The sequence below is a fragment of the Salvelinus sp. IW2-2015 genome, linkage group LG2 (genome assembly GCF_002910315.2).
Source record: "Salvelinus sp. IW2-2015 linkage group LG2, ASM291031v2, whole genome shotgun sequence".
NCBI lineage: Eukaryota > Metazoa > Chordata > Actinopteri > Salmoniformes > Salmonidae > Salvelinus > Salvelinus sp. IW2-2015.
In genome coordinates this window covers 22,937,835-22,963,996 of record NC_036839.1, presented here as the reverse complement: position 1 = coordinate 22,963,996, position 26,162 = coordinate 22,937,835, and the positions used below count along the sequence as shown (strand labels likewise).

General features: G+C 42.3%; 2 protein-coding genes across 3 annotated transcripts in view; both read right to left on the bottom strand.

The window, feature by feature from the left end:
* LOC111977149 (adenylate cyclase type 5-like) overlaps positions 1 to 13,382 on the bottom strand; it is a 149,596-nt gene extending 136,214 nt beyond the window's left edge. For both annotated transcript variants that reach the window (XM_024006474.2, XM_024006483.2), the window contains exon 1: positions 11,209 to 13,382. In XM_024006474.2, coding sequence (XP_023862242.1) covers positions 11,209 to 12,156 — 948 coding nt within the window. In that variant the 5' untranslated portion in view covers positions 12,157 to 13,382. The remainder of the gene's footprint in view (positions 1 to 11,208) is intronic.
* A 4,739-nt stretch (positions 13,383 to 18,121) lies between these two features.
* LOC111977141 (very-long-chain (3R)-3-hydroxyacyl-CoA dehydratase 2) lies at positions 18,122 to 26,004 on the bottom strand. The gene is made up of 7 exons (XM_024006466.2): positions 25,766 to 26,004; positions 23,974 to 24,091; positions 23,105 to 23,123; positions 22,427 to 22,515; positions 21,686 to 21,807; positions 19,419 to 19,597; positions 18,122 to 19,032 (listed from the first exon to the last, which is right to left on the bottom strand). The coding sequence occupies exons 1-7, from the start codon at positions 25,888 to 25,890 to the stop codon at positions 18,953 to 18,955; spliced, it is 732 nt and encodes a 243-aa protein (XP_023862234.1). The 5' UTR covers positions 25,891 to 26,004; the 3' UTR covers positions 18,122 to 18,952.
* Between the last annotated feature and the right edge of the window lie 158 nt (positions 26,005 to 26,162).

Genomic DNA, 26,162 nt, shown 5'->3' with positions numbered 1-26,162 from the left:
GACATGAGTATTATGATATGGAAATGTGAAGTGCACATTTGAACTCATAGGTGTTTGGCTTGCTTGTAGGACATCTATGTGGTATTTATTATAATCATCAACGTCTCATCTTTCTAAATACATAGAGTCCTCTTAATTTACAGCATTTCCCTCACTCAGACAACAAACAACTTGCTTAAGTTGTCCAATAAGCAGGAGGGATGGGGGCAACTTCTTGTCGCGCTCAAGTTCAGAACGGCATCAGCCAAAAACCATACAGCGCTGTGAAGCATGTTACTGTATTTTTTATTTAACTAGGCAAGTCATTTAAGAACACATTCTTATTTACAATGACGGCCTAGGAGCAGTGGGTTAAATGCCTTGTTCAGGGGCAGAACAACAGATTTTCGCGTTGTCAGCTCCGGAATTCGATGTAGCAACCTTTCGGTTACTGGCCCAACGCCTAACCACTAGGCTACCTGCCGCCCCTGTTACTGTACAGTCACTGCGTTCCAATTTAGCAATCTTTTTTTGTGCCCAAATATACAGGTATGAGTGTAAAGGGTTAATGAAACATCTGCAATGGGGACCTGAACAGCATCAGCATTCATTTCAAATACTACAAAGCACATCTCTCCCTGACTCCCACGCACATTACTTCCTGATTGCCCACAGGTCCCCCTATGACAGGGGTCAGGAACCTATGGCTCCCGAGCCAGGTGTGGCTCTTTTGATGATTGCATCTGGCTCGCAGATAAAACAAAATATTCTCACTTGTTTTAATCCATCCATCGATTTTTCACTGCTCATGTCCTGTTCAGGGCTYCAGGAGCAATTGTCCATTATTTTAATTAAATGATACTGGCCTACGTTGGCCGTTGCTAGGTAAAACAGGTAAACGCCTCCTTTTGAATCAGTCTGCTCGGTCATTAGCTCAAAGCTAACCCTTCGACGAAGAAGATGGCGAAAAGAAAAAAAGATGACGAGTATCGTACATTTCAGGACGAATGGACCGAAGAATTCGCCTTTGTGGAGAGAGCAGGTTCTGCGGTGTGTCTAATTTGCAATGACAAAATTACATCGATGAAACGGTCGAATGTAAAGCGGCACTTCGACACGCGCCATGCTACCTTTGCATCAAAATACCCTGCGGGAGACAGCAGAAAGAAAGCGTGCCAAGAGCTACTGAGCAGGGTGCAAGCTAGCCAMCAGCAACTCCGCYTATGGACCCGGCAAGGTGACTATAATTCRGCTAGCTTTGCTGGATCTTTAGCAATAGTGAGGAACGGAAAACCATTCACAGATGGCGAGTATGCTAAAACGTTCATGCTGGATGTAGCCAATGAACTTTTTGATGATTTTCCGAACAAAGACAAGATAATTAAACGGATACAAGACATGCCTRTGTCGGCAAGAACTGTTCATGATCGTACCATCGTGATGGCAAACAAAGTGGAGGAAACGCAAGTGAAGGACATAAATGCAGCGCCGTTCTTTTCCCTGGCTTTGGATGAGTCAACAGACGTGAGCCATTTGTCGCAGTTCAGCGTGATTGCAAGATATGCTGTTGGTGACACACTGCGCGAAGAAAGTCTTGCAGTTCTGCCATTAAAGGGTCCACAAGAGGTAGGATTTATTTAAGTCTTTCATGGATTTGCTCAAGAAAAAAATCTACCTATGGATAAACTTCTCTCAGTGTGTACTGATGGTGCTCCGTGTATGGTGGGAATAAAAAGGATTTTGTGGCGCTTCTCCGTGAACATGAAAATAGACCCATCCTAAGTTTCCATTGCATTCTACACAGGAGGCACTTTGTGCTCAGATGTGTGAACAGGAGTTTGGGGAAAGTGATGTCGCTGGTCATTCGTGTGATCAACTTTATTGTTGGCTTCGAGCCTTAAATGATCGCCAGTTTAAAACACTGCTGGATGAAGTTGGAAAATAACTATCCTGGTCTGCTTTTGCACAGCAATGTGCGTTGGTTGTCAAGAGGAAGTCCTTAGCCGTTTTGCGGCTTGCTGAAAGAAATCCGGACTTTCCTTGAAATGAAAGGCATCGAGCATCCTGAGCTAGCCGAAACTGATGGCTCCTCAAGTTTTACTATCTCGTAGATATGACTGAACATCTGAACCAGCTCAACGTGAAAATGCAAGGCAATTGAAATACATTGTATCCCTTCAACAAGCTGTGTTTGCTTTTGAAAAAAAGCTAGAACTTTTCATCTTGAACAGGTCGTTATACTACATTTTGAAAAACTGAGCCAATTTAAAGATGCATGCACAGCAAGTGAGCCTATTCAAAACGTTGATCTCCACCACTAGCTCGCTGCACATCCAGTCTCCTACAGTCCTTCAAAGCACGCTTTGGAGAATTTCGTGAGCACACTCGTCTTTAAGTTCATCACCCTTCCAAACGAGTGTTTCACTGAACACAGCCGACCTGAGTTACATTCCTGGTGTCTCCGTCAGAATTTTGAAGCAGAAGTGGCTGACCTGAAGGCCTCAGACATGTGGTGAATAAGTTCAAGTCACTGAAATGAAGATTTGGAAAGAATCACACGACAGAAAGCGGAGTTGGCGAGCAAGCACATGTGGACAGAAATGAAAAAACTCAAACCCGAAGACCAGCTGATTCTCAAAACTTGGAACGCGCTTCCTGTCACATACCACAGCACTGTCAGCGGTGAGTATTGCTGTATTGACCATGTTTGGATCTACGTATGCATGTGAGCAGTCATTCTCACATCTTAAAAACATCAAGTCCAACCTACGATCACGTTTAACGGATGAAAGCCTCAACGCTTGCATGAAGCTTAACCTCACCAAGTACCAACCAGACTACAAAGACATCAGCAAATCCATGCAGCACCAGAAGTCGCATTAATGGTGAGTATTATAACAACATTATTTAAGAATAAATTCAGAGGCTTATTATACTGACATTTAGTTGAATTCACTTTTAAAATATATTATATGGCTCTCACTGAAATAAATTTCATTTTTTTTTGCTTTCATGGCTCTCTTAGTCAAAAAGGTTCCCGACCCCTGCCCTATGATAACAGAGACACAATACAGTTGAGGAGGTGGGATGGGAGGTTAAGGTGACGTAAATCAGATAACACTGAGGTCAGATGTGTCACAATTATCTCCATTTGAGGTTCCATCTGAAAGGCTGTAGGCTTCGTCCCAAATGGCACCCTATTCCCTATAAACTCCCTGCATGTATTGGGAGTGCAGTACACATGAGTCTTTCTATAAATAAGGTGGTCAACATTTCAAAATGGTTTGATATACATTTAAATATGATTTTCTTGCAGCTTCACATGTGTATTTACAGGAATAAAGTCTAGATAGGCACAATGAGACTATAACTCCAGCTAGCAACTACAAAACATCTACATGTCATTCAAAATGTCACAAGAAACATGGACACCGTGTCACACCCTGATCTGTTTCACCTGTCTTTGTGATTGTCTCCACCCCCCTCCAGGTGTCGCCCATCTTTCCCATTATCCCCTGTATATTTAAACCCCTGTTCTCTGTTTGTCTGTTGCCAGTTCACTTGTTTCGTAAAGCCTACCAGCGGTTTTCCTTCTGTTCCTGTCTCTCGATTGTTCCCGGTGTTGACAATTTCTGCCTGCCCTGACCCTGAGCCTGCCTGCCGTCCAGTACCTTTGCCCCACCTATATGGATTACTGACCACTACCTGCCCTTGACCTGTTGTTTGCCTGCCCCTGTTGGATTAATAAATTGTTGTTACTTCGACATTGTCTGCATCTGGGTCTTACCTGAAACGTGATAGTACGAACTGGCCATGACTGACCCAGCAGACTCAGGCCATCTGCGTAATGCCATCTCCTCCCAAGGAGCCACCATCGGTAGGCACGAGGAATTGCTTCATGGCCTTATGGAGGGTATCCAAACGTTGGCTGAACGCCATGACCGGACGTTGGACATTTTGCTGGAGCAATTCCGCGGGTTGTCTGGGAGGCAGCTTACCATGGTGGTAACCCCACAGCCCCTCAGTAACTCAGCTGCTAGCAGCGCCATCTCATCGGTCACTCCACCTTCTCGGGAGCCCCGCTTACCTCTCCCGGAACGCTTCAAAGGAGAGCCGAGCACCTGTCGGGCGTTTCTAGCTCATCTTCGAGCTTCAAACCTCCTTCTCCTCGGATCGTTCCAAGATAGCCTACCTCATCACGCTGATGTCCGGAAGGGCTCTCACCTGGGCTACTGCTGTATGGGAACAACAGCCGACCATATGCATTAGTCTGGAGGGGTTCGTGGGAGAGGTGAAGAAGGTTTTTGAGGAAATTCGATTTCACTCGCACATCCAGGGATTCCCCCTCGCCTACGAGTCATCCCGGAAGTCCCGACGGTCCCGTTGTAGAGAGAACCCGAGGCTTCCCAACCTTCCCCGAGTGTCGCCAAAGACGGCCGAGTCACCGCTTCCCGAACGTGTGCAACTAGACAGAGTTGGGCTGTCCCAGCGGAACGGCAATACAGGATCAACACGAAGACTTGTCTGTTTTGCGGGACTCTTGGTCATTTTGTGTCCTTTAAAAGACCAGGCTCACCGGTAGGCGCGAGTACTCTGGTGGGCCATATGGAGAACTTTTCTGCTTCCCTTGCTCGCACCCCTTTTCATGCCATTCTGCTGTGGAGAAACCAGTCTAAATCTCTCCGGGTCCTCATTGACTCTGGGGCCGATGAGCGCTTTTTGAATTCTTCCCTGGCTTCCGAGCTGAACATCCCCACTCAGCCCATTCCCATGGATGTTAGAATGCTGGATGGGCGCTCTATAGGCCGGATCACTCATAATACCACTCCCATCAACCTACAGGTGTCAGGGAATCACAGCGAGACTATTCCGTTTCTGCTCATCAAGTCTCCTCAGATTCCAGTGGTTTTGGGATTCTCCTGGCTCCAGCGACACAATCCCCTCATCAACTGGTCTACTGGTGCCATCATGGGCTGGAGTCCGTTCTGCCACATCCATTGTCTTCCTGGGGGCTTGGAAGGTGCCCCAGACCTCTCCGTCATCCCAGCGAAGTACCAGAACCCTCAGGGAGGTGTTCAGCAAGGCCCGGGCCACTTCGCTTCCGCCGCACCAACCCTATGACTGCGGGATTGACCTTCTCCCTAGCACCACGCTGCCCCGGGGACAACTGTACTCTCTGTCGGGACCGGAGACCAAGGCTATGGAGACCTACATTGTGGACTCCCTAGCTGCAGGATTTATCCGTCCCTCTTCCTCTCCTGCGGGCGCGATAAAGGACATGGCCCTGCGCCCGTGCATTGACTACCGGCGACTCAATGACATTAAGAACCGTTACCCGCTACCACTCATTTCCTCTGCCGTCGAACCGCTCCAGGGGGCCACTGCATTTTCCAAGCTGTATCTACGGAACGCCTACCCCCTGGTGCGGATACGAGAGGGGAACGAGTGGATGACCGCCTTCAACATGGCCAGCAGCCACTACGAGTATCTGATCATGCATTTTGGCCTCACCAACGCCCCTGCTGTGTTCCGGGCTCTGCTAAATGATGTTCTCCGTGACATGTTGAACCGGTTCATCTTCATCTACATTGATGACACCCTCGTCTTCCCCCCCAAGAACATGTGCTCCACGTCCGGTGGGTTCTTCAACGCCTTCTGGAGAATCAGCTGTTAAGGCAGAGAAATGCAAGTTCCATCGTTACACCATCCCCTTTCTGGGTTACATCATCTCTGCTGGGAGTGTCCAGATGGAGCCCGGTCGGCCCTCAAGACCACCTCCAGGTATCGATGACAAGCGGATCGCCATCGGACCGCGGCTCCCCGGTATCGTCTCGGGCAGAGGGTAAGGCTACCACCCGGGATATGCCCCTCCGGGTGGATCCCGCAAACTCTTCCCCCGGTTTATCGGCCCGTTTCCCATCTCCAAAATGATTAGCCACTCTGCTGTTCGTCTTCTGTTGCCCCGTACCCTTCGCATACATCCCACCTTTCATGTGTCCCGAGTTAAACCCATGTCTCATAGCCCTTTGTCTCCTGTTTCCAGGCCTACCCCTCTCCCGTGTCTCATCAACGGCCAACCGCCATACAAGGTGAGGCGTCTCCTGACCTGTCGACCTCGGGGCAGGGGGTTCCAGTACCTGGATGACTGGGAGGGTTATTGCCCAGAGGAGAGGTGCTGGGTCCCCGCCAGGGACATCCTGGACCCAGGCCTCACTGCGGATTTCTAACGCCGACACCCAGGTCAACCAGGTATGCGCCCAGGTCACACCCTGATCTGTTTCACCTGTCTTTGTGATTGTCTCCACCCCCCTCCAGGTGTCACCCATCTTCCCCCATTATCCCCTGTGTATTTATACCTGTGTTCTCTGTTTGTCTGTGGCCAGTTCGTTTTGTTTCGTTAAGCCTACCAGCAGTTTTCCCTCAGTTCCTGCCTCTCGATTGCTCCTGTTTTCTTATTTTCCCGGTGTTGACCATTTCTGCCTGCCGTCCTGTACATTTGCCCCACCTATCTGGATTACTGACTCCTGCCTTCCCTTGACCTGTCTTTTGCCTGCCCCTGTTGGATTAATAAACTGCTGTTACATTGTTACATTGTCTGCATCTGGGTCTTACCTGAAACGTGATACACTGCATGTTTCTTTGGCATGCCTAGTTGCCAGGTCTTTTTGTGCTTTAGTCAACTTCTCTATCATTTATAGCCATGCTAAACATTCCTAAAGAACGAAAAAGTAAAACAACAGCAGTTCTATGTTTTAATAGTTGATATAATATAATACATTGGGTTCTGTCAACAAAATCATTGACAATAATAAAAAACAATTAAATCATTATAATCAGTAAACTCTTCAAGCATTGTGTGAGTCTGTCTGAAAACTAGCAATTCAATTATTGCTTCCTCTGTCCTTGTTTCCTCCACTCCTTGCTTCTCCTTGAAAGTGCATTGTAGCCTCAAGGGAGGAAACTTCACTCCTCTCCCCAAATGCGCTTTGAGAGTGAGGCAAGGAATGGGAGAATCTAAACTGCATTTCCTTGATTCCTCACGTCCTCTCCTCACCTCCTTTTCAAAACCCATTGGATAAGGTCAGAGGGGAAGGACCTCTGACCTTCTCATCCAATGGGTTTTGAGAAGGAGACGAGAGAGGATACGACCAATCAAGGAAATTAAATTGACATTCTCCCAATGAGAGAGGAAGTAAGTATTTGACAGGTATTAAAGCCCCCATGCAGTCTTTGTAATTGTATTTGTTAAATCATCACTGTATGTCTAATAAATCACTGGTTATTTAATGAAAATAACGCCAAAATATATTTTATCATTTACTTCCCTGAGCCTCCTTTGGTACTTGAAATGCTCAGTCTTGTGTGGGCATTGGGAAACAGATTTGAAGATATTTACATACACTAGCTGATAGGATAGTCTAGAGCCCACCCCCTTACCCAGATGAACAGTCATTAGTCTATTATAATCAGGTCACATTGTGACATCCTGATTTGGGCCAAAAGTTCCATCCCACCTGAACAGATTGAAATTCCAGGCATTTTTTTCAAATAGCTCTTACACAAATAGGGCATTATTATAATTTTCACAAATTCAGTGTGTTATTTTGACCTCATAGAAGGCCCAGGACGATACCAGTACCGCAATACTCGTTAGTTTCGTGTTGCAAACATGTTGTCATCCAGAGTCACATGTATTTATTTTCCAAGCTATAGCACACAATATATTAAATACAGCAGGTTTTTAAAGGACCAAAGAGTTATTCACATCCTTGCTTCATTCCAGCTAGTAGATGTGCAACCACTGACTAACTATAGCTGGGGGAATATCTCTAGTCTAGCAATATATACTGTTGCTTTGGCGGTATGGCATCATTGAATGAGTTACCACTGGTTAGTTAGGTAGCTAGGACATATCAGTCAGCTAACCATTTACAGTTACATCAGTTCATTAATAAGTCAACAGCAATATCCAGGAACTTTACAGGATCAAGTTCAATGTGTAATTCAATTGTTCAATTATTAGTATATGATGTAAAGACAAACATCAGTATCATAAATGTAAGGAAAGAAAGGTAGTGTTTTACGTCACACGATTTTTGCCAAATCTTTGAAGACTGCAAGCATGAGAAATGGTTTAAACATTTGATTAAACTCATGAATTATACTTAATGTATCTGTTCCCCCTTCATATCTTAATGTTTTCACATGAAAAGGCAAATTATTATGAATGACTTTGTAACAGCGCCAAACAGTGGTCCACTACAAGAAATGCTCACTGGTACCCTAGTTTATAGAAAGACCCACATACAACACAATGCCACCATTTCGAGCCGAGCCTCAGTCATTATGTTCAAGTTGTTTTATGCCTATTCATGGGAGCACTCCTGATACAAGCATCATCTTGGGATCTACCATAAACATACAGTTCAACAGTGGAGACTGCTGGGACCTACAGTATATAAACAGGGGGAGATCTGATATGCTAAAAACAACAGGATCGTGAGGAAGAGAAACAATTACAACAGCCTGTTCCCACACACTCATCTCAAAAAGAGCCTATTTTCACAGAAAATGCAATTAGATGTAGGGTCACATGTCTGTATCACAAACACTCTCTGACCAATATAATCAAAGTTTCAAAAAAGAAAAATAAAGGGGATTAGAATGATCCATTCTAGCCTATGGGAAAGAGGCGGTATTGTGTGGAGTTTTGCTTTGAGTTATTATTTTTTTTCCATGGTTCAATAATTCATTTACAAGCCCTTAAACTTCAATTGTGGACTGATGCACAGTTTCCATTAGCCAGATTTGTAAAGCAGAAGTTCTTGGGAAGAGCCCATTGTTAGGGCAGATGTTTATAAGAAGTACAGGGACTGGTAAACACAGTGAGCGAGAGAACAAGCCAGAAAATGACAAAGTAAGAGAGAGAGAGAGAGCGAAAGAACACAGCCAAGTGAAAGAGGGCACAACAGCAGGCACAATGGGTCACCAGGCCATTGTATTTGAGGTTTGGTAGGGCATCGTGAAGTCATGCTTTTTCTATCTTTTTTCTGTAACTGTGTGTACAATATTGTATTTAAGTATGTCTTTCCAGAAGAGGCTTTAGTTTAGTATCCTTTTACTTTAATATTTTCCTTTTACTAAGATAAACTGACATTAAGAACTGCAGGTCCAAAGGCATTTACCAGTGTGCATTCCAAATGGCCCTGCTCAAAAGTAGTGCACTATATAGGGAATAGTGCCATTTGGGATGTACCCCTAGTTTCATTGAATAGTTTTTGGGATCCTACATACAGAGCACAATTTCATGTTTGGCCTCGGAGAGGGGCTCTCAAACATAAGCTCGTTCTGGCGTTGTAATAGACATGAGTTTGATTCTACTCTTTGAATAAACTGACAAATGTAGGCCTATTGGGATGTGCTGCTTCTTTATAACAGACCTCACTATTTAATGGAGCTATATGTAACAAGTTGCAGCGATGGGACAAGACTGTAACTACCAATTGGATACCACGGAATTGGGGAGAAAAAGAGGGTAATTATTTTTTTTTGAAATACATAATAATAATACAGAAAAATAAAGAAAATGTCCTTAAAATATCTACAGTAATAGTGGATAAATCGTTTTTCACAATATATATATTTTTAAATGTATTGAGACCACACAAAAATGCATTCTAATGGTGCAGCCTCATTATTGGTCAACAAAAGACTGACCATCTCTTGTTGTCAAATTGACTGGGGCCAGCAAATGGCAAGTGTCAAATATCTACAAATCGCTTAGCCCCAGTCAATTTGACAACAAGAGATTTTCTGGCCCCAGTCAATTTCACAACAAGAGATTGTCTGTCTTTTGTTGAGTTGGTCCCATGTGGTTCAGTTGGTAGAGCATGGCACTTGCAATGCCAGGATTGTGGGTTTGATTCCCATGGGGGACCAGTACGAACAAATGTGAAAATGTTTGCATGGATAAGAGCGTCTGCTAAATGACAAAAATGTGGACCAATAAAAAGGCTGCACCATTAGAATGCAAAATAAAAAGTTTTGCGGAAATTGAGAAACACTATATGTCCACTATTACTGTAAATACATTTTTTACATATAGCTCCTTTAAATTTGTATTTTTTTTCTTACCTCAATTTTTGGGGATTATAAACATCCTCAGTAATTTAAGTGGCAGAGCAACAAGTTATGTTGAGCATTTGAGCAATTTCCCTCCCTCTGACACAATAAATATAATTCACATTTAAAATAAGACACAAGTGATGATTGCTTCTATCATAAACTGATATGACCCTAAAAACGCAAKATTAGAACCAAGAGGGGAATGAGAGATGACATGCATTAAGTTCTACAAATCAAGAGCCCAGCTCTGATGGTGAAAGGTTTTAAAACTAATCAAATAGAGCCAGGGGACTCAACATGTTATTAACATATAACACAATAAAACCAAACAGCCTAGAATTGTTGTTTTTCCTTTACAAAATATCTATAACAAAATAACCCCATGTTTCCAACCCAATTCTTCTCAAGTCTACAAACCCTAAACAGTCAACAACACTGTCACTTCAAGAGGATGTCCATCTCTGGCACTTCCATTCTGACCCATAATTCCAGAACATCTTCTAGAACAGTTATTTTACCTAAATTCTTAAATTCTTAAAACTTCCGTTTTACCCAGTGAGCTCTGATTTCCTTCTTAGAAGTGTTTTTCCTCTCTCTAATATGTTAAATGGATGCTTTTACTACTGGTCTTCTCCATGATAACAACTAGGGAACTGAGCAATGGTCAATCGAGACCGTTTCCATAGTATCAAGCATCAACAGCATCTCAAGACAAACAGCAGCATCTCAAGACAAACTCGGCATCTTGATCAGTCAGTCACTGTCCGATGAAAAGGCATTGGATGTGTGAAATGTACAATAGAGCACAGAACAAATGAGTAATGCAATAATGAGAGACACATTACGGTGTTCATTTCCTAATGAGTAGTATCCTAGGCTAGGTAATTTGTGAGAATTAGAATTATATACAATAAAATACGCCTTTGACTCAGCAAGTTTTATCCAAACAGGCCACTTGTCACTTGATGGAATGTCCCCCAAAAAATCTATCTTTATATTTTATTTGGTAGACTCATCCATGCGTGAAGTTACTATAAAAGTTATTGATTTATGAATGCTTAATACATGCGTAGCCTAATAAAAACGTTATAAAACAGGACCTACCTGCTTCCATATAAAGGCATCCCTTTCGTTTAACTTCCAAGAGACAGCCACATGGATGGTAGACAGTATAACTCCAGTGATAACCGCAGCCCGCATCCGAACCGGGAGCAGCGTGTAGATGACATGGATAAAGAACACCGTCCACCAAATTCCCTCAGAAGCACTTTGCGGCTGCACAAGCAGCACCCCGATCACTTGTACAACCAGCACGACTAGAATGACCACATAGCAGACTATCCACATGTGGTCCTGATGAAACCCGTTCCGATTGCACACCACCATCAATATGAGGATAAGTAAGATGGCCAAGGAAAAGACCACCACGTAAGTTATCCTGCATACTCCCCCCGCGCAATGGAATGTCAGCATGACCGCGCACACAAGCACCAAAACGGCCATGAGCATGGTCAAACTGCTCTGGTTGAGCCGGAAAAAGTAACGCTGGTACAGCCTCTCCAACTTCTCCGATTGGAATTTCTTGGATCTGAAAATCTGCATCGCGCTGCTGCAGCACGCAACCATGGAAAGGTGAACTTCAGGCATGAGTTCCTCCTCGGGTTTGGAGCCCTTCACTCTCCGGTCCTCCAAGCCCAACTCCACGGATTTGGGTCTCACTTCCCCGGCTCCATCTGTGTGCCTTGGGGAAGATCGATTGTTGTTTCGGCTCTCTTCCCCAGTCCCATGCTCTTGCCACGCAGATCTAGACCTAAAACTGACCCTGCTAACCGTTGTCGTGGCTCGTCCTGGTCCGGGCTGCTGTTCGGGATCATCATCTCCTTCCCTCCATCTGCTGTTCGACCGGGCGAGTTTTTTGCTCGGAGATCTAGCCGAGTATGGGCATCCGTTTGCAATAGACTCAGACTCGCCCCAAGCAGATCTGAGCTCAGTCCCTCCCCTCAGCCCAGGCGCACCGACTCCGGGCGGGCTCACACTGTTAGATCTGGACATTATACTTCTCAGATAAAAGTAAAAGAAAACAGCAACACACAGGACCACACACGTGCCTGCTTATAGTCTCTTATAAAAGCCAAATTCGCGCAAATTACTGTTCTTGTTACAATGTTGTTACATTGTCACAATGTTTTCTTAAATGACAGGTCTATGACATTCCTGAGAAATCCGTGATGACTGAATTCAGAGGATGTTGAAGTCAATTAAATGTGTCCAGTTAAATGTCCATTATGATAGGGAAAATGTATGTCCATGATACTTTTGAAAATGTGACGCATAGGCCTATTGATGACTGGGAATAACTTTGGCCGCAGATGGCAAAATGCTCTTGAAAATCACTTAAAAACAATTAAATGAGATGTCATCTGGGACATATGCTGTAACAACAAACAGACCTCTAGTGTAGAATGCATTTCCAGGAGGACTTCGTTTTACCTAATTCATTATAATCCAAATATAAACTCTGTATGCAGAAAGGTTGTTAAGTATAGGCCAAGGCCATGGAATAAAAAGACTATACAACTCCAATAGTTGGCCATACCAACATCTATCATGTTGTGAATCTGTAATACCTCCCCAAGCACGTTCTTTTGCCTTGATGTAAAATGAATTATAAGAAAAACCGTGATGATGTGGGGGACAATCCCATGTCGACGTCAAAGCTACATTAGTTGAGCGTCTCCTTCGGGGCTAGAACTGAACCTGTGCATCTCATTGCAGCCTTGTCGATGCTTGGTTGGTTACATCCTAATTGCGAAACCGTCACATCCCGACCCTCACGCGCTTTCATTGACCAGCGGAGGAGAGAAAGACTCGACGTTTAAACACACACAGAAGCCAGAGCATCCCCAAAAACGTTTCTCCACGGTATTATTACTGCATCTGTGTGTCAAACTCTGCCCAGAATTAACGAGCTGTCACGACCACATAACAGCTGACCACCAGCGACTGCACACAAAATCCCTGAAGACTCAAGCTGGTGTTGATCCATACGATTCATGCAGCACACATCACCCAACGTTACCACCGCGTTTGGTCCTAGTTCAACCCCTTTTTGGATTCCTGCGACGTCGAATAACACAACAGACTGACCAGAAGAAGAAACAATTCTGAGCGTACTCCCAGTGGGCTATGATAGGGAGTCATGCATTGTACACTATTGATCAGGCAGGCATAATCGGACGGTTTATTACCATTGCTGGTTGCTGTTAGGTTTTCATTCAACCAAGTCTGATTCCCAAAATCAGCCGTTTGCTCATTCCCATTGGATATGCGAGAGTATGACTTTCACTTTAAAGCTTTTCATTGGCTTTCGACCGTGTCAGTTGGAGATGCGACTCCTGCGCGTTCTCCCCCGCATTTGGATGAATGGGCGGGTCTGTGATCACAGCTGGACCTCAAACGCAAACGATTAACCCCTAAAGTTCTGCTGAACCCAGATGTATTCTATTTGGTGTGGTATATTGACATGTAAATCGAAAGACCTAATTGATTACATGGGTGTGACTTCTGCCACTCTGGTAACTGAGGGACAGTTTCCATTTTTATGGTCTAGACTTGGGCCTGGAGGAGACTGCTATGCATTTCAAATCAAATCAAATTGTATGGATCACATACACATATTTAGCAGATGTTATTGCAGGTGTAGCGAAATGTTTGATCCTGTTGACAGCCCTGTTCCTTGCAAGTCAATGTAATTATTGAGTCAATGGTCAAGGTATTTGTTGAGTTGGTGAGATATTGGTAAGCTGAGCATTATGGTGGGCAAATCTTTATTCTAGGGTTTGTTATGATACTGTAATGACTATCCGGGCCTGTTCTCTCTGTTACAAACAGCTATGCGTACTCGGGGGGGGGGGGGGGGGGGGGGGTTCTACTGAGAGGAGCTCTCTGGCACATGTATAGCTCTGTCTCTTCTATATGGCATTAGAAAACCAGGAACCCAGATCCCAACCCCACCAAGTCACCATTTTATATATCCTATGTTCTTTGTCTTTGATCACCTCATAAACCAATTGCATGAATTAAAACCAGGAGAAACAATATGCTACTGTGTCAACTATCCATATCGCGTTGCAGGCAGCGCATCCTAAGAACAGCTTGTTCTAGATGTGGACACTTTATTTTATAAGCCTCGTAATGACACTGGCTGTGTGTCAATTTACGTATTATTTAACTTAAAACCTCTTGAAAGTCGGATAGTGTATCTGTTTCCCTTGCCAGGGACAGTACATTCTGGAAACAAGCGTAACAGGATCGCTGAAACACACACAATAGGAGAAACATGATCACTGGGTTCAACATAAGAGAAAGGCATTATGGCATACAGTATCCCTGCCTTTGTTGGTGAGCGAAACAAAAGGCTTAGAACAAAACAAACACAAACACACACTGTAGGTAAGTGCACCGTGCCTGGGATGTGTCTTTCCCACAACCTTACTCTCATGGCTGTCATTCAAGCATAAAAACCACATACACCAGCTCATTCATTCTAATGGTTCATGATAAACAGTTCTAGCAGTTACAGTGAGGTCCAAAAGTATTTGGACAGTGACACATTTGTTGTTGTATTGGCTCTGTAGCTGTTTGTGCGTCTGTATTTTTCTCACTCATCGTTATTCACAATTCATTCAGGGCTATCCGTAATCATGGTAGCATCCACATTAATGTAGAACTATTTCAAAACATATTCTATTCTTATTTACAATAAAAGTGACTCCAAAATGACCCAATACATTATTTACCATACATTTCTATTGGGCACAAAAAAATCTGAAACAAAACCAAAACAAACAGTAAATGCTTCCAACAAGTTTGTAGAGTCACAAGCTTGGTGTAATCATTGCATGCTATGAATATGGGACAAATTACTAAACTTCTTACTACTTTAATATACATATAAGTGAATTTGTCCCAATACTTTTGGTCCCCTAAAATGGGGGGACTATGTACAAAAAGTGCTGTAATTTCTAAACGGTTCATCCAATATGGATGAATATACCCTCAAATTAAAGCTGTCAGGCTGCAATTTAACTTCATAGTCATTGTATCATTTCAAATCCAAAGTGCTGGAGTACAGAGCCAAAACAACAACAAAAAATCTCACTACCCCGATACTTTTGGAGCTCATTGTATATTACTGTAGGAATCATAGTGAGGATTAAACCTGTATTCAATGGGGATTCGGGAACTGTGAGACTCCCCCCACGTCTTCCATTGGAAACCGATGCCTTTGCATGTACCTGGATATACCGAAAATACAGAGACCCTGGCCTGCATGCAGCATCAGCATGTGTTTCTGTCCTCGGTGTTGATGTACGGGGTCGTGGTTATCCATTGGGAGTAAGGTCAATATTGACCAACAGGAATCTGATTTATGGGATCAAATTATTTTGCAAATGTGTGTAGTTCAGTCCTTGAGCTGTTCTTGTCTATTGATGTTCTGTATTATGTCATGTTTCATGTTTTATGTAGACTCGAGGAAGAGTAGCTGCTGCTTCAGGAACCGCTAATGGGGATCCTAATAAAATACTAAACACAGTCATCCACAACTGCACTGGCACCTGCAAAAAATGTACTGAATAAAGGTATTTACCAAGGGTGAAAGGGTCCAACTTTAGCATACATAGCTTTGGTGTAGAACACTACTGCCATCATGTGAGAGGTAAAATAATAACACACTTAAGAAAACAGACTGTAGGGACAGACAGACAGGACAGACATAAAACACAAGTACACTAATTGGATCACAGAAGTCCATATAGATGTAGATCATCAAAACAATAATCAAATTACAGAGAAAAAAATGGAAATCTCTTTTGCTTCCATGTTAAGTTTATTGTAAATATATAGTTATATAACTAATCATACTTATACAAAGTCTGCTGGTCACATGCAAAACATTTTTTATCAAAAAGATCAACACTGTAGTTTTGTTTAGTAGAACCAGTGTGTGGAGTAGTATTGTGGCATGCTTTTTCCGTTTTGTAAGTTATACCAAAGTATCATCACTTTGAATGATAATGGACGTTTATTTCCTCCTACATGCAATTTTACAGAGTTGCACTCCTGCCTCTCACAGGAGTTTCCAACAATCCTGGCCATGCTTACAAAACATCCTCCGATACCGTAGGCCCAGGGGAATGTTAAATCAAGTTAGTTGGGATGTTGGGTGGTTGTTGATGTACTAAAGGCATCTTCAGTTCATCTTGCTGCTCATTTCTTTCATAAGAGTGTAGACTACATGTGAGGCCAACAAAGAACAAAAACATAGGAACTCAACAACTATCAGGACAACAGTACATTTTAGGAATGGGAGGGAAACAAACATTATTTAGGGGAAGAATCCCTTGCAAAGTTTAGGCCTTTCACAGCGTAATTCAGGATATAATAAACATACCGTTACACATCCCAAAGAGCATCAGGGCAATACCAGTGTCAGGCAACTCCTGATCAATGTCTAAAACTGCATGCAGTGAGATGCAGTCCCACAGACATGGAAGCAAAAGGGTGATCACTACTCAAACACAACCTCAACACTTTCTAGTAAGCTAAAGTCCACAAAATCTAGTTTGTCTTTCACATTGGTTCTACAACAATTTATTAGGCAAAACGAAAATCAAATTCTTTGAGTTTTCAGTGTTAATGCAGTGCAGTTACTGTTTACATCCACATTGATAACCATTAAGTTTTACATTGTACTCATATGCAAAATGCTTTCTCAGTTACCTTCTCCTGAGTCAGAGGTGGATGAAAACTCTGAACCACACACACGCAAACGCCTGACTCTCTACATTATTAGATTTAAAGAGCCAGTCCGCAGTTGAAACATTAACAAAGCAGGCACCCCACCACTGTTTTGGTAAAAAGCTGAGGAATGGAGAAATGTAACAACTTTCAAATTCATAGACAGGGCTATGGATACAAGGACTGATCATCCATGATATCAAAATGATGTTTTGAGTTTATACAGTGTTGATATTGATWTTTTTTTTTTTTTACAAATATTGGAGTAAAACAAGCTTATATTTTGGGTTCTGATGGGGTACAACAGTTGAACTAAGCACATAAGGCATTTATAAGTTATATTCTTCAAGAAACAATAGGTATATATCTTTAATTTATAAGTCAAAAATAAATGTAGCAACTGCCGATTGCCTCTAAGTCATTGGAAATGCAGGACTACAAGCTCTCTAATCTAATGGACTCCAGTGTCCATGCAAGCGTCCTGTTTTTATATTATTAGTATTATTTTATTTAACCTTTAATTAACTAGGCAAGTCAGTTAAGAAGAAATTCTTATTTACAATGACGGTCTACACCGGCCAAACCTGGACGACGCTGAGCCAATTGTACGCCACCCTATGTCCCATAGGGTCAATCACGGCCTGGACTCGAACCAGTGACGCCTCTAGCACTGAGATGCAGTGCCTTAGACCGCTGCATCACTCGGGAGCCCAGTGTCTGACAGGGCATGTCCTGGCATCCTACTGTAGTTCAGAACAAACAGTCAATAAATAAAGTGTGAGTATTGGCTCATTGGTGGTTAACTCTTCAACATGTTTTCCAGGCAATGTCCACCAGTGTCTTGGTCCAACATCACACCAAGACAATTTGAGAACCACCTTAAGTTTAAAGCTTGATTAAATAAATTAGTTCCCTCGGAAAATATACAAAAGAAAGCAAAGTAACTGTACAACTGATTCGCTTATCGACGTACTATCCACTCTAGGTCATGGAGGCCTATCCCTACTTCAAACAAAGAGTTACAAATCAATAACCAACCCACAATCAACATAATATGATTCTAAAGAAACCCAAATGGTCCAAATTCTTAACAAATATTGTCAACACAAAAAATCCAAAACATAAAAGCAAAAAGCTATCTTATGACAATAAGCACTAAATTACTGCAGTTAGTTGAGTATTTGAAAATAAGTATTTGAAAATAAAACTATGTAAGCACAGAATAAAGAAAAGCTTTATTACAACAAATGGAATGTGATTAGAAGTTCTGSAGGTGAAATAACTAGTCGCAGAAATAAATTACTTAAACAACAGGCATAGTCCTCCATTGAGAGTCAGACAAATATGGAACCCTCCATCCATCCTAACAAAGGACAACTATTCATTTGAGCACAAAGCATGGCAGCATCCCAAATGACACTATTCCCTAAATAGTGTACTATATAGGGAATAGGCTTCCATCTGGGATGCAGCCAGTGATAGAATGGGGGGGGGGGGGGGGGGTTTTCTAGTGTTTGTCTTCTACTGAACTATGAGAGAAGAGGGCATTCAGCACATTATGACCAGAGTCACAGGCAACAGCACAGCATTCTGCTGCCTCTCAAAGGGGCCAGTGCAACAGAACTGGATCATCACATTTACAAAACAGTTTTTTGAGTAAGTAGCATTTTGATAACATGGTAACTGCATTTACTTACAAAGAAAACGAAAAGCAGTTGGTATATTGTAAATGACAAGAGCATCTTAATAGCCAGGCAACAGCCCAAAACCAAACCAACTGATTAGCAAGAACCATTGTTAGATCGATCATCCCCCATGTTATTTTCTTGATCTGAAAAAGAGTTTCTTGGTATTTCAACAAGCAGACATATTTAATTGGTCAGGCATGTTTTTTCTTTTTTTAAAGGTTATCTCGTCTTTTTCCACTCCTCCCTGTGGCATGATGTGATCAGTCTGCCAAGACTCCTCCCCATGGCAGGATGTGATCAGTCTGCCAAGACTCCTCCCCGTGGCATGATGTGATCAGTCTGCCGTGTGTTTGCTGTGTTTACTCTGTTTTGTACTCTTCCACGTGGGCCAGGACTTTCTTTCTCTGACGCATCATGTGGAAGTAGAGCTGGGGAAACACTAGGGAAACACCGGGAGGACAACATAGTCAGATAAAAAAAACAAGTAACCATAGAATCATATGCAGAATTAAGTAGAGACACCTTAAAACATATTTATGTTTCACAACATTTAAAAAGCCCACATCTAGACAAGAAAGCACTAAGTGCAAGGTAGAGCATTAGAATTCACAGCGCAAAGCATCTTACAGTGAATTGTAATGCATTACTTCACACTTAGTGCTCGCTTGTCTAGATGTTAGCTTTTTGTAATTCATGAAATGCATCTCCCCTACATACTCAATCCAACACATCACTGACGAACTACTGAAATAGTAAATCAGTGATGTATTGTAGCGAGTAGGAAAGGGAGATGCAATGTGGCGAGAGACAGAGAGAAAGACTTACGTGGAATGTAGGAGACCATAGTGAGGATGAGGAAGGTGTAGTAGTCGAAGGAGAAGTTGTACTTGTTAGGTAGAGTGACAGAGTAGAGACCTGTCTTCTGCACGTAGGGCAGGGCTGCATAGATGGTCAGCAGCTCACCTGTCACACCCATAGGATACAGCACTAGGAAGAATGTGTACCTGGAGATAGGATGGAAGGAGTACATTTCAATATGGACATGTACAATATCCAGATTGCAATCTGGATATTGCAAGAGGCTGCAATATCACTACTGTAGCAAATTCATTCTGCTGACTTTCAATTCATGGTGACAGTGGTGGTGGCCCAGATCTTGTGCTGCATGTTGTTTGTGCAACTCCATATTCTAATAGGGACTGGGGAAGCATGTTCTGATAGAAAACTACTCCTCCCAGACGTGTTCATTTGTTGTCATGCCCAAGTTCAGACTCTTGTTTTCTCATATTGCTATCACAATATTCATTAAAAAAAATTCTAGATGATATTTTGTCCATATCGTGCAGCTCTTCTACCTGTCATGTACCACAAACTGTCTTCATAAAGTCAACTGAAGGTGAAAAGAGTGAAGCACGACAACATTGGCTGACGTTAGAAGAATCGTCATCAATTGCTACCAGGCAACAGAAGGTCCTCCCCAATGAGTAGGCCTTTGTTGAAGACTTTGTTGCCATGGTTGAGACTGAGAAAACACATTATGGAGGGAGTGTCGTACACGCCCAGGTTTCTTTATATACAGCCGTATATAACTCTGTTATGAACATATACAGTGCCTTCATAAAGTATTCATACCCCTTGACGTATTCCACATTTTGTTGCGTTACAGCCTGAATTCAAAATTTATGAAATATATATATATATATATATATTTTTTTTTCACCCACAATACCCCATAATGACAAAGTGAAAACATGTTTTTGGAAAATTCAGGCTGTAACTCAACAAAATGTAGAATAAGCCGGTATGACTACTTCCTGAAGGCACTATATAATGACAGCAGGAATGGCATAACAATTTTCTTAAAGGGGGTGCGGGATTAAAACTTTTTTTTTTACTAGATATCTTCTTATAATTTCTGACGTTTGGTAGGCTATTTGTTTGTCAACTTGTCTAGGCCTATAATAATTAAAAGGCAACTCTTCTGTCATTACATGTTGCCCTAGAACAGAGTTACGAAACCCTCTCCTCGGGCCCCCCCGAGACGTTTCACATTTTTGTTTTAACCCTAAACTGGCACACCTGATTCGATGGGTCAAAGCCTTGATGATTTGTCAAGACTAATTGAATCAGGTGTGCCAGTGTATGGTTAAATCTAAAATGTGAATAATCTGGGGGGGGGGCCCTAAAAGACWAAATAAAGCCTAACTCACCACAACAATGCCTTAAATCGATAGAATGAACACATCAATAATCTAATTGACATCAACAAAGTTCTCTCTCTTATGTCTGCTTATCTCGCGGAGGGAGGACGTTTAGGGACCGGGGAGAAAATGCAATAACTCTGAAACAGCTAAAAGATTTAAAGTGGAAGATTTCCAAATGACATCAGTTTGACCGGTTATAAGGAAATGAAACCTGTGAATACAATCCAACACGTTTCTGATAATATTTCAGTTCGTATTAGATGCATATTTTATGTGCTGTGAGCATTTATGTCGCTGAAAAGATAGGACGTTTACACGCGGTTCTTAACTGCGCAGTCACATTCTCTCAAGATGCTCGCACCCCTACTTCCACCGTCTCGGAATGACAGCGACTCTACTGTAAAGCATCAAAGAACTTCCCCATCGTTAATACCAGTTGGCATGGCGGTATGTCTCATACATTGACAGTGAATAAATATAGGGCTGTGTACAGTATTTAAACCCACACATTAAATGATCAGGTGAGCATTACATAAAATTGTACAGGTAAAATGTCGGCCTTCCGCATCTGCTTTGTCAGACCATGACACCATAAAAAAGGGGTTAAATAGGTGTCCCCCCCTCCAAAAAAAAATATATATATATATATATACACACACACACATACAGTACCAGTCAAAAGTATAGCCCATACAAACACATTAAATAACATTTATTTAAAATAAAATAAAAATCATAAGGAATAAGGTTTTGAAGTGTCTGTCCTAGATCTATAACCCCCTTTTTGAATTTAACACACAAAGTAATTCTACAGCACTTCTTTCCAATGTGAAGTGAGTGCCTCTCTCATTCAGTTGCCCAACAGGAGGAGCGGGGAGCTTTTCTTACCGTGCCCATTTGATAAGGTAGGGCAGGTGGTTCAGCAGACTGAAGGTGTAGAAGGAGTAGCGGATGATCTCTGTGATGGTCCAGGCCGATACGAAGAGCAGAACACTGTCTTCACTCTGGACCTGGGATCAGACAGGACAAACAGACAGGGGTGAGACTGGGCAGACAATTCAAAGCTAGCATGCAATAGCTTGTAGTAGATTCATTCAACGGCAAGACCGAGGGGTTATAGCAGAACCGTGCAGTTTGTTGCACCAACTATACAACGCTGTAACTCTGCCTGTCATGGCGCATGACAGGCAATGAGAGAGAATTGTAAACGCAAGATTTTAAAGCAAAAGTCAGTCTCTGTAAATTAACATAGTTGCAAATACTCACAAACACACATATGCAGTAGAGTGTTTCAGACCTTACAAACATGTTAGTGTTATTCACCCTGTTGGCTTCAAGCATGTTCACTATTTCAGGCTCACAGACCTTAGCACATCAGCAAGTATCTTTCTTTGGGATGAAGACAACATCTAGGGGCATTGATCCCCTGAAACCATTACCACATATTATAAAGTTTGAATATTTCTTACTGTCTCACTCCGCAATATTTTAGCTTTCAAATGGATTCACAGTGCTGGTTCATCCTGATATTCCAACAGATCAAACAAACTGAACTTATCTGGAAAATAAATGGCTAGTTCCATAATTGGTGAATGGGGGGCTGAATGATTCGATGAAGAAGAGATGTACCTCTCGGACGCTGTGTGTCACAGCCCAGGTGAGGAAGACCCGAGACAACACCTGGAACCCTGTTAGAACCACGGAGGATGGAACGATCCCTGGAGCAGGAGAACACAGCATGATCATCACATTAGAAGATATGTACTGTATCACCTCAAAACACAGCTTTACCACTTCACAATGCAGTGATACTGAGCAAAATACATGAGAAGAAAAGAGAAGACATCATATTTTCAATTTGTGCAAAAGTATGTCAAGTGTTGGACTATTAATTCGTAGGCAGCTTACAAAAGCTGATATAAGATAGCTAAAAATATAGCACACCAATTCCAGTTAAAAATGTCACTGTATTACACTGACTAAGCTGTGGGCTACATGTGTGTAGTGTCTAGGTTTGTCCAGCAGAGGGCAGCACATGTCCAGACAGAGACAGACAGCTGCCATAATGAAGGTAAGGGTTAGCCTCAAATCCCAGATAATTAGTGGACTGTGAACCAGGAGTACAACGACCACAATGGAGCAGGGCCATGCTCGTTATCACATTAGTACCATCAGGCCAGGCTTATCTTAGCAGCCTGGAAAGGCTTTCTCTATCTGAGGCAATGGCTCTCAGTTGGGCTTATGTCCACATGACCGGTAGAGACCACGCAACTTTGACCATGAGAAGAGGGAGGAACTTCAACTTACCCACTGCACAGTGCAATATCTGAACGGAAATAAAAATAAAAACACTCAGCATAAACAGAGTCACACCATATGGTCAGTGTAAATACTTTATGCAATTAATTGTATCTCCACAGATTTTCAGTACATGAGTTTGACACGAAATGACTTCTTTTTTAATGTATGCAATTATAAACTCTGATCTCACAGCTGATTCATATTGCTCTTTAGTGAATCAAGGTTAAATATGGCAATAAGATGTAGTCTGGCAATCCTATGATAGTGGATATGTACACCAAGACAGTTCATTCTACTGGTCAAGGACTAGATAAAAGCCAGTGCACTAGTCAAAACATAACAACTGGAAATGCCCAGTGTTTAAAGGTGTTTTTATAAATGGAGGGAGTTGGAATAAGAGCAACATGTAGACTGAGCTTGGGTTACACTAGGCCTAATCCCTTCTCTGTGTTACAGTGTGGCTGGAGAGGATCACACTAACACCCTACTAGGCCTCTGTGCTGTCTGTAAGTAGCACAGAGGTGGGAGCGGGGGAAGGCCAAGGCCAGTCATGGTGGAGGAGTTTCTATTTAAAAATACAACAGTGCTGTGTGCTTGAACATTGCTGCCATTAAGTTGTATTTATACAGTAGGGGACTTACCAAATGCACCGCACACAGAGAGCGATAAGGGGCTGTCCTGTTAAGTGCTCTGAATAAAGGCCCAGATTTTGAAAACGTTTTGTAAGGAAGTGACTCTACCTGAACTTGTCAAATAAGAAAAAGTAAACCGATTTCTATTTTCTGTTGCATAATATTTTACTAGTGTACCTAATGAACCTGACCCAGGTCTGACCCTGAGGCCCTACAACAGAGACTTGGCCTACATTCACTCACCTCTAAAAGTGCACCGGTCTGGAAAAACTTCAGGGGTTTCTCTATAGAGAAGTACAGGCCGTGGTAGCTGCCTCTGACAAGGTAGGCTCGCACCAGGCCCACAGCAATGACCAGCCAGCTGGAAGAACACACACATTTCATGTTTATTTCAGTTATTTAGCCAGGATAGTCTACTCAGTAACAACTGCCACTATTTTCCAGGGAGTTCTGGGTGGAAATACATTTCTTGTATCAAATAATAGCCTCAGTTTACTCTTAGAGGACAGGGTACAGCAAAACAGTCCAACCACACAGAACGTAGGCCTAATACATAGATGGAAACGGCATCTGCACAATCATATACTTGAATAGTTGTGATTGGTAGGAGTGACAGGTTTTGAACCTGATAGATATTAATCTACTAAAGTTAGTAATAGAAACTGACCAGGCTATATAGCCCCTGAAAAGGCACAGTGTACCCGTTGTAGCTGGTATTCAATAAACAGAGCAAGTATCACAGAGGGAAAGTATCACCTCACCAGACAGGAATGGGAGAGGGTGGGTATACTGTTAGGATGGGAGCGCATCCAGCATTTTGCACTTGTGCAATTTCTTTCACAACAACTTGTATCATAATGCTGAGTGAAATCAGAAATATTGTCAGAACGTTTTTTGCCAAAACAACAGTTTTTATTTTGACTATAAATACAAACAAATGGTGGTTGCAAAACTACATGCAGTATGCATAAATAACAATAGCTATTACTGTACATAACGACAGACTTTTTAAATTATATATATTACATACAGTACCAGTCAAAAGTTTGGACACCTACTCATTCAAGGMTTTTTCTCTATTTTTACTATTTTCTACATTGTAGAATAATAGTGAAGACATCAAAACCATGAAATGACACATATGGAATCATGTAGTAACCAATAAAGTGTTAAACAAATCAAAATATATTTTATATTTGAGATTCTTCAAAAGTAGCCACCTTTTGCCTTGATGACAGCTTTGCACACGCTTGGCATTCCAAGAGTGTGCAAAGCTGTCGTCACACGCTTGGCATTCTCTCAACCAGCTCCATGAAGCTAGTTGAGAGAATGCCAAGAGGGTGCAAAGCTGTCATCAAGGCAAAGGGTGGCTACTTTGAAGAATCTAACATCTAAAYTATATTTTGATTTGTTTAACACTTTTTGGGTTACTACATGATTCCATATGTGTTATTTCATAGTTGTGATGTCTTCACTATTATTCTGCAATGTAGAAAATAGTAAAAATAAAGAAAAACCCTTGAATGAGTAGGTTTGTCAACTTTTGACTGGTATATATATATATACACATACATACACACACACACACACACACACACACACAATTCACGCGATTACAGTTGGAACTCTAGGCAACATAGCTAATTGCGGTGTTTTGTAGGCGCGCACTAGAACTAACTGTAACCAAAGAGACAATTGATACATTCCCGACGTAGGCTGTTACAAAGTAACAACACATTAGTTCTGTGTTTGGCTGAAATTATTTGCTGCAATGACGCTGAAGGCAGCACAATGAAACGAGTTATCGACAACGTGTCACCAGCGAAGCAAAGTTGTTCACGTGGGATTGATTTAATCATTAGCCTATCATTATTTCCAAAATACAAGCATTATTGAGCAAAATGTCCAGAAAAACAATTCGGGGATCGAGTTTCGTAGCAGGCACGAGCCTTCTCATGACATTAATTATGACAGATCATGCACGCTTGCACCCCATTCTCGTCAAACAGGAAGTGTATCAGAATTGTGTACATACCCAGCTGTCATAACCACGTTATATATAACCAGATACGCTGTAGCCAGGGCACCCGGTCCCCTCTTTTTCTTCGGGGCCACATCACTGTGAGCCGTCTTCGTGGTCCCCATAGCAGGTGCTGACATGACTGAACCCCACTTGGCACTGCCCGATTAGTGTGCCAAATGCTGAGAAAATAACAATCAGTCAGAGCTACTCTTCCAATCAGTCCACCAAATCAGGAAATGCAAGGCGTAAACTGGGCCTGCGCAATATTTTACGGGACCAGCAGCCCGCGCCCCCTACCGAAACATCACCATGAACAGTTTACTTTAGCTTAGTGCTTGCTTTTGAGTTGTTAATGCCGTAGATTTGTATGGGTTTTGGGTACAAAACAAACAAAATACTGTGCGTATCG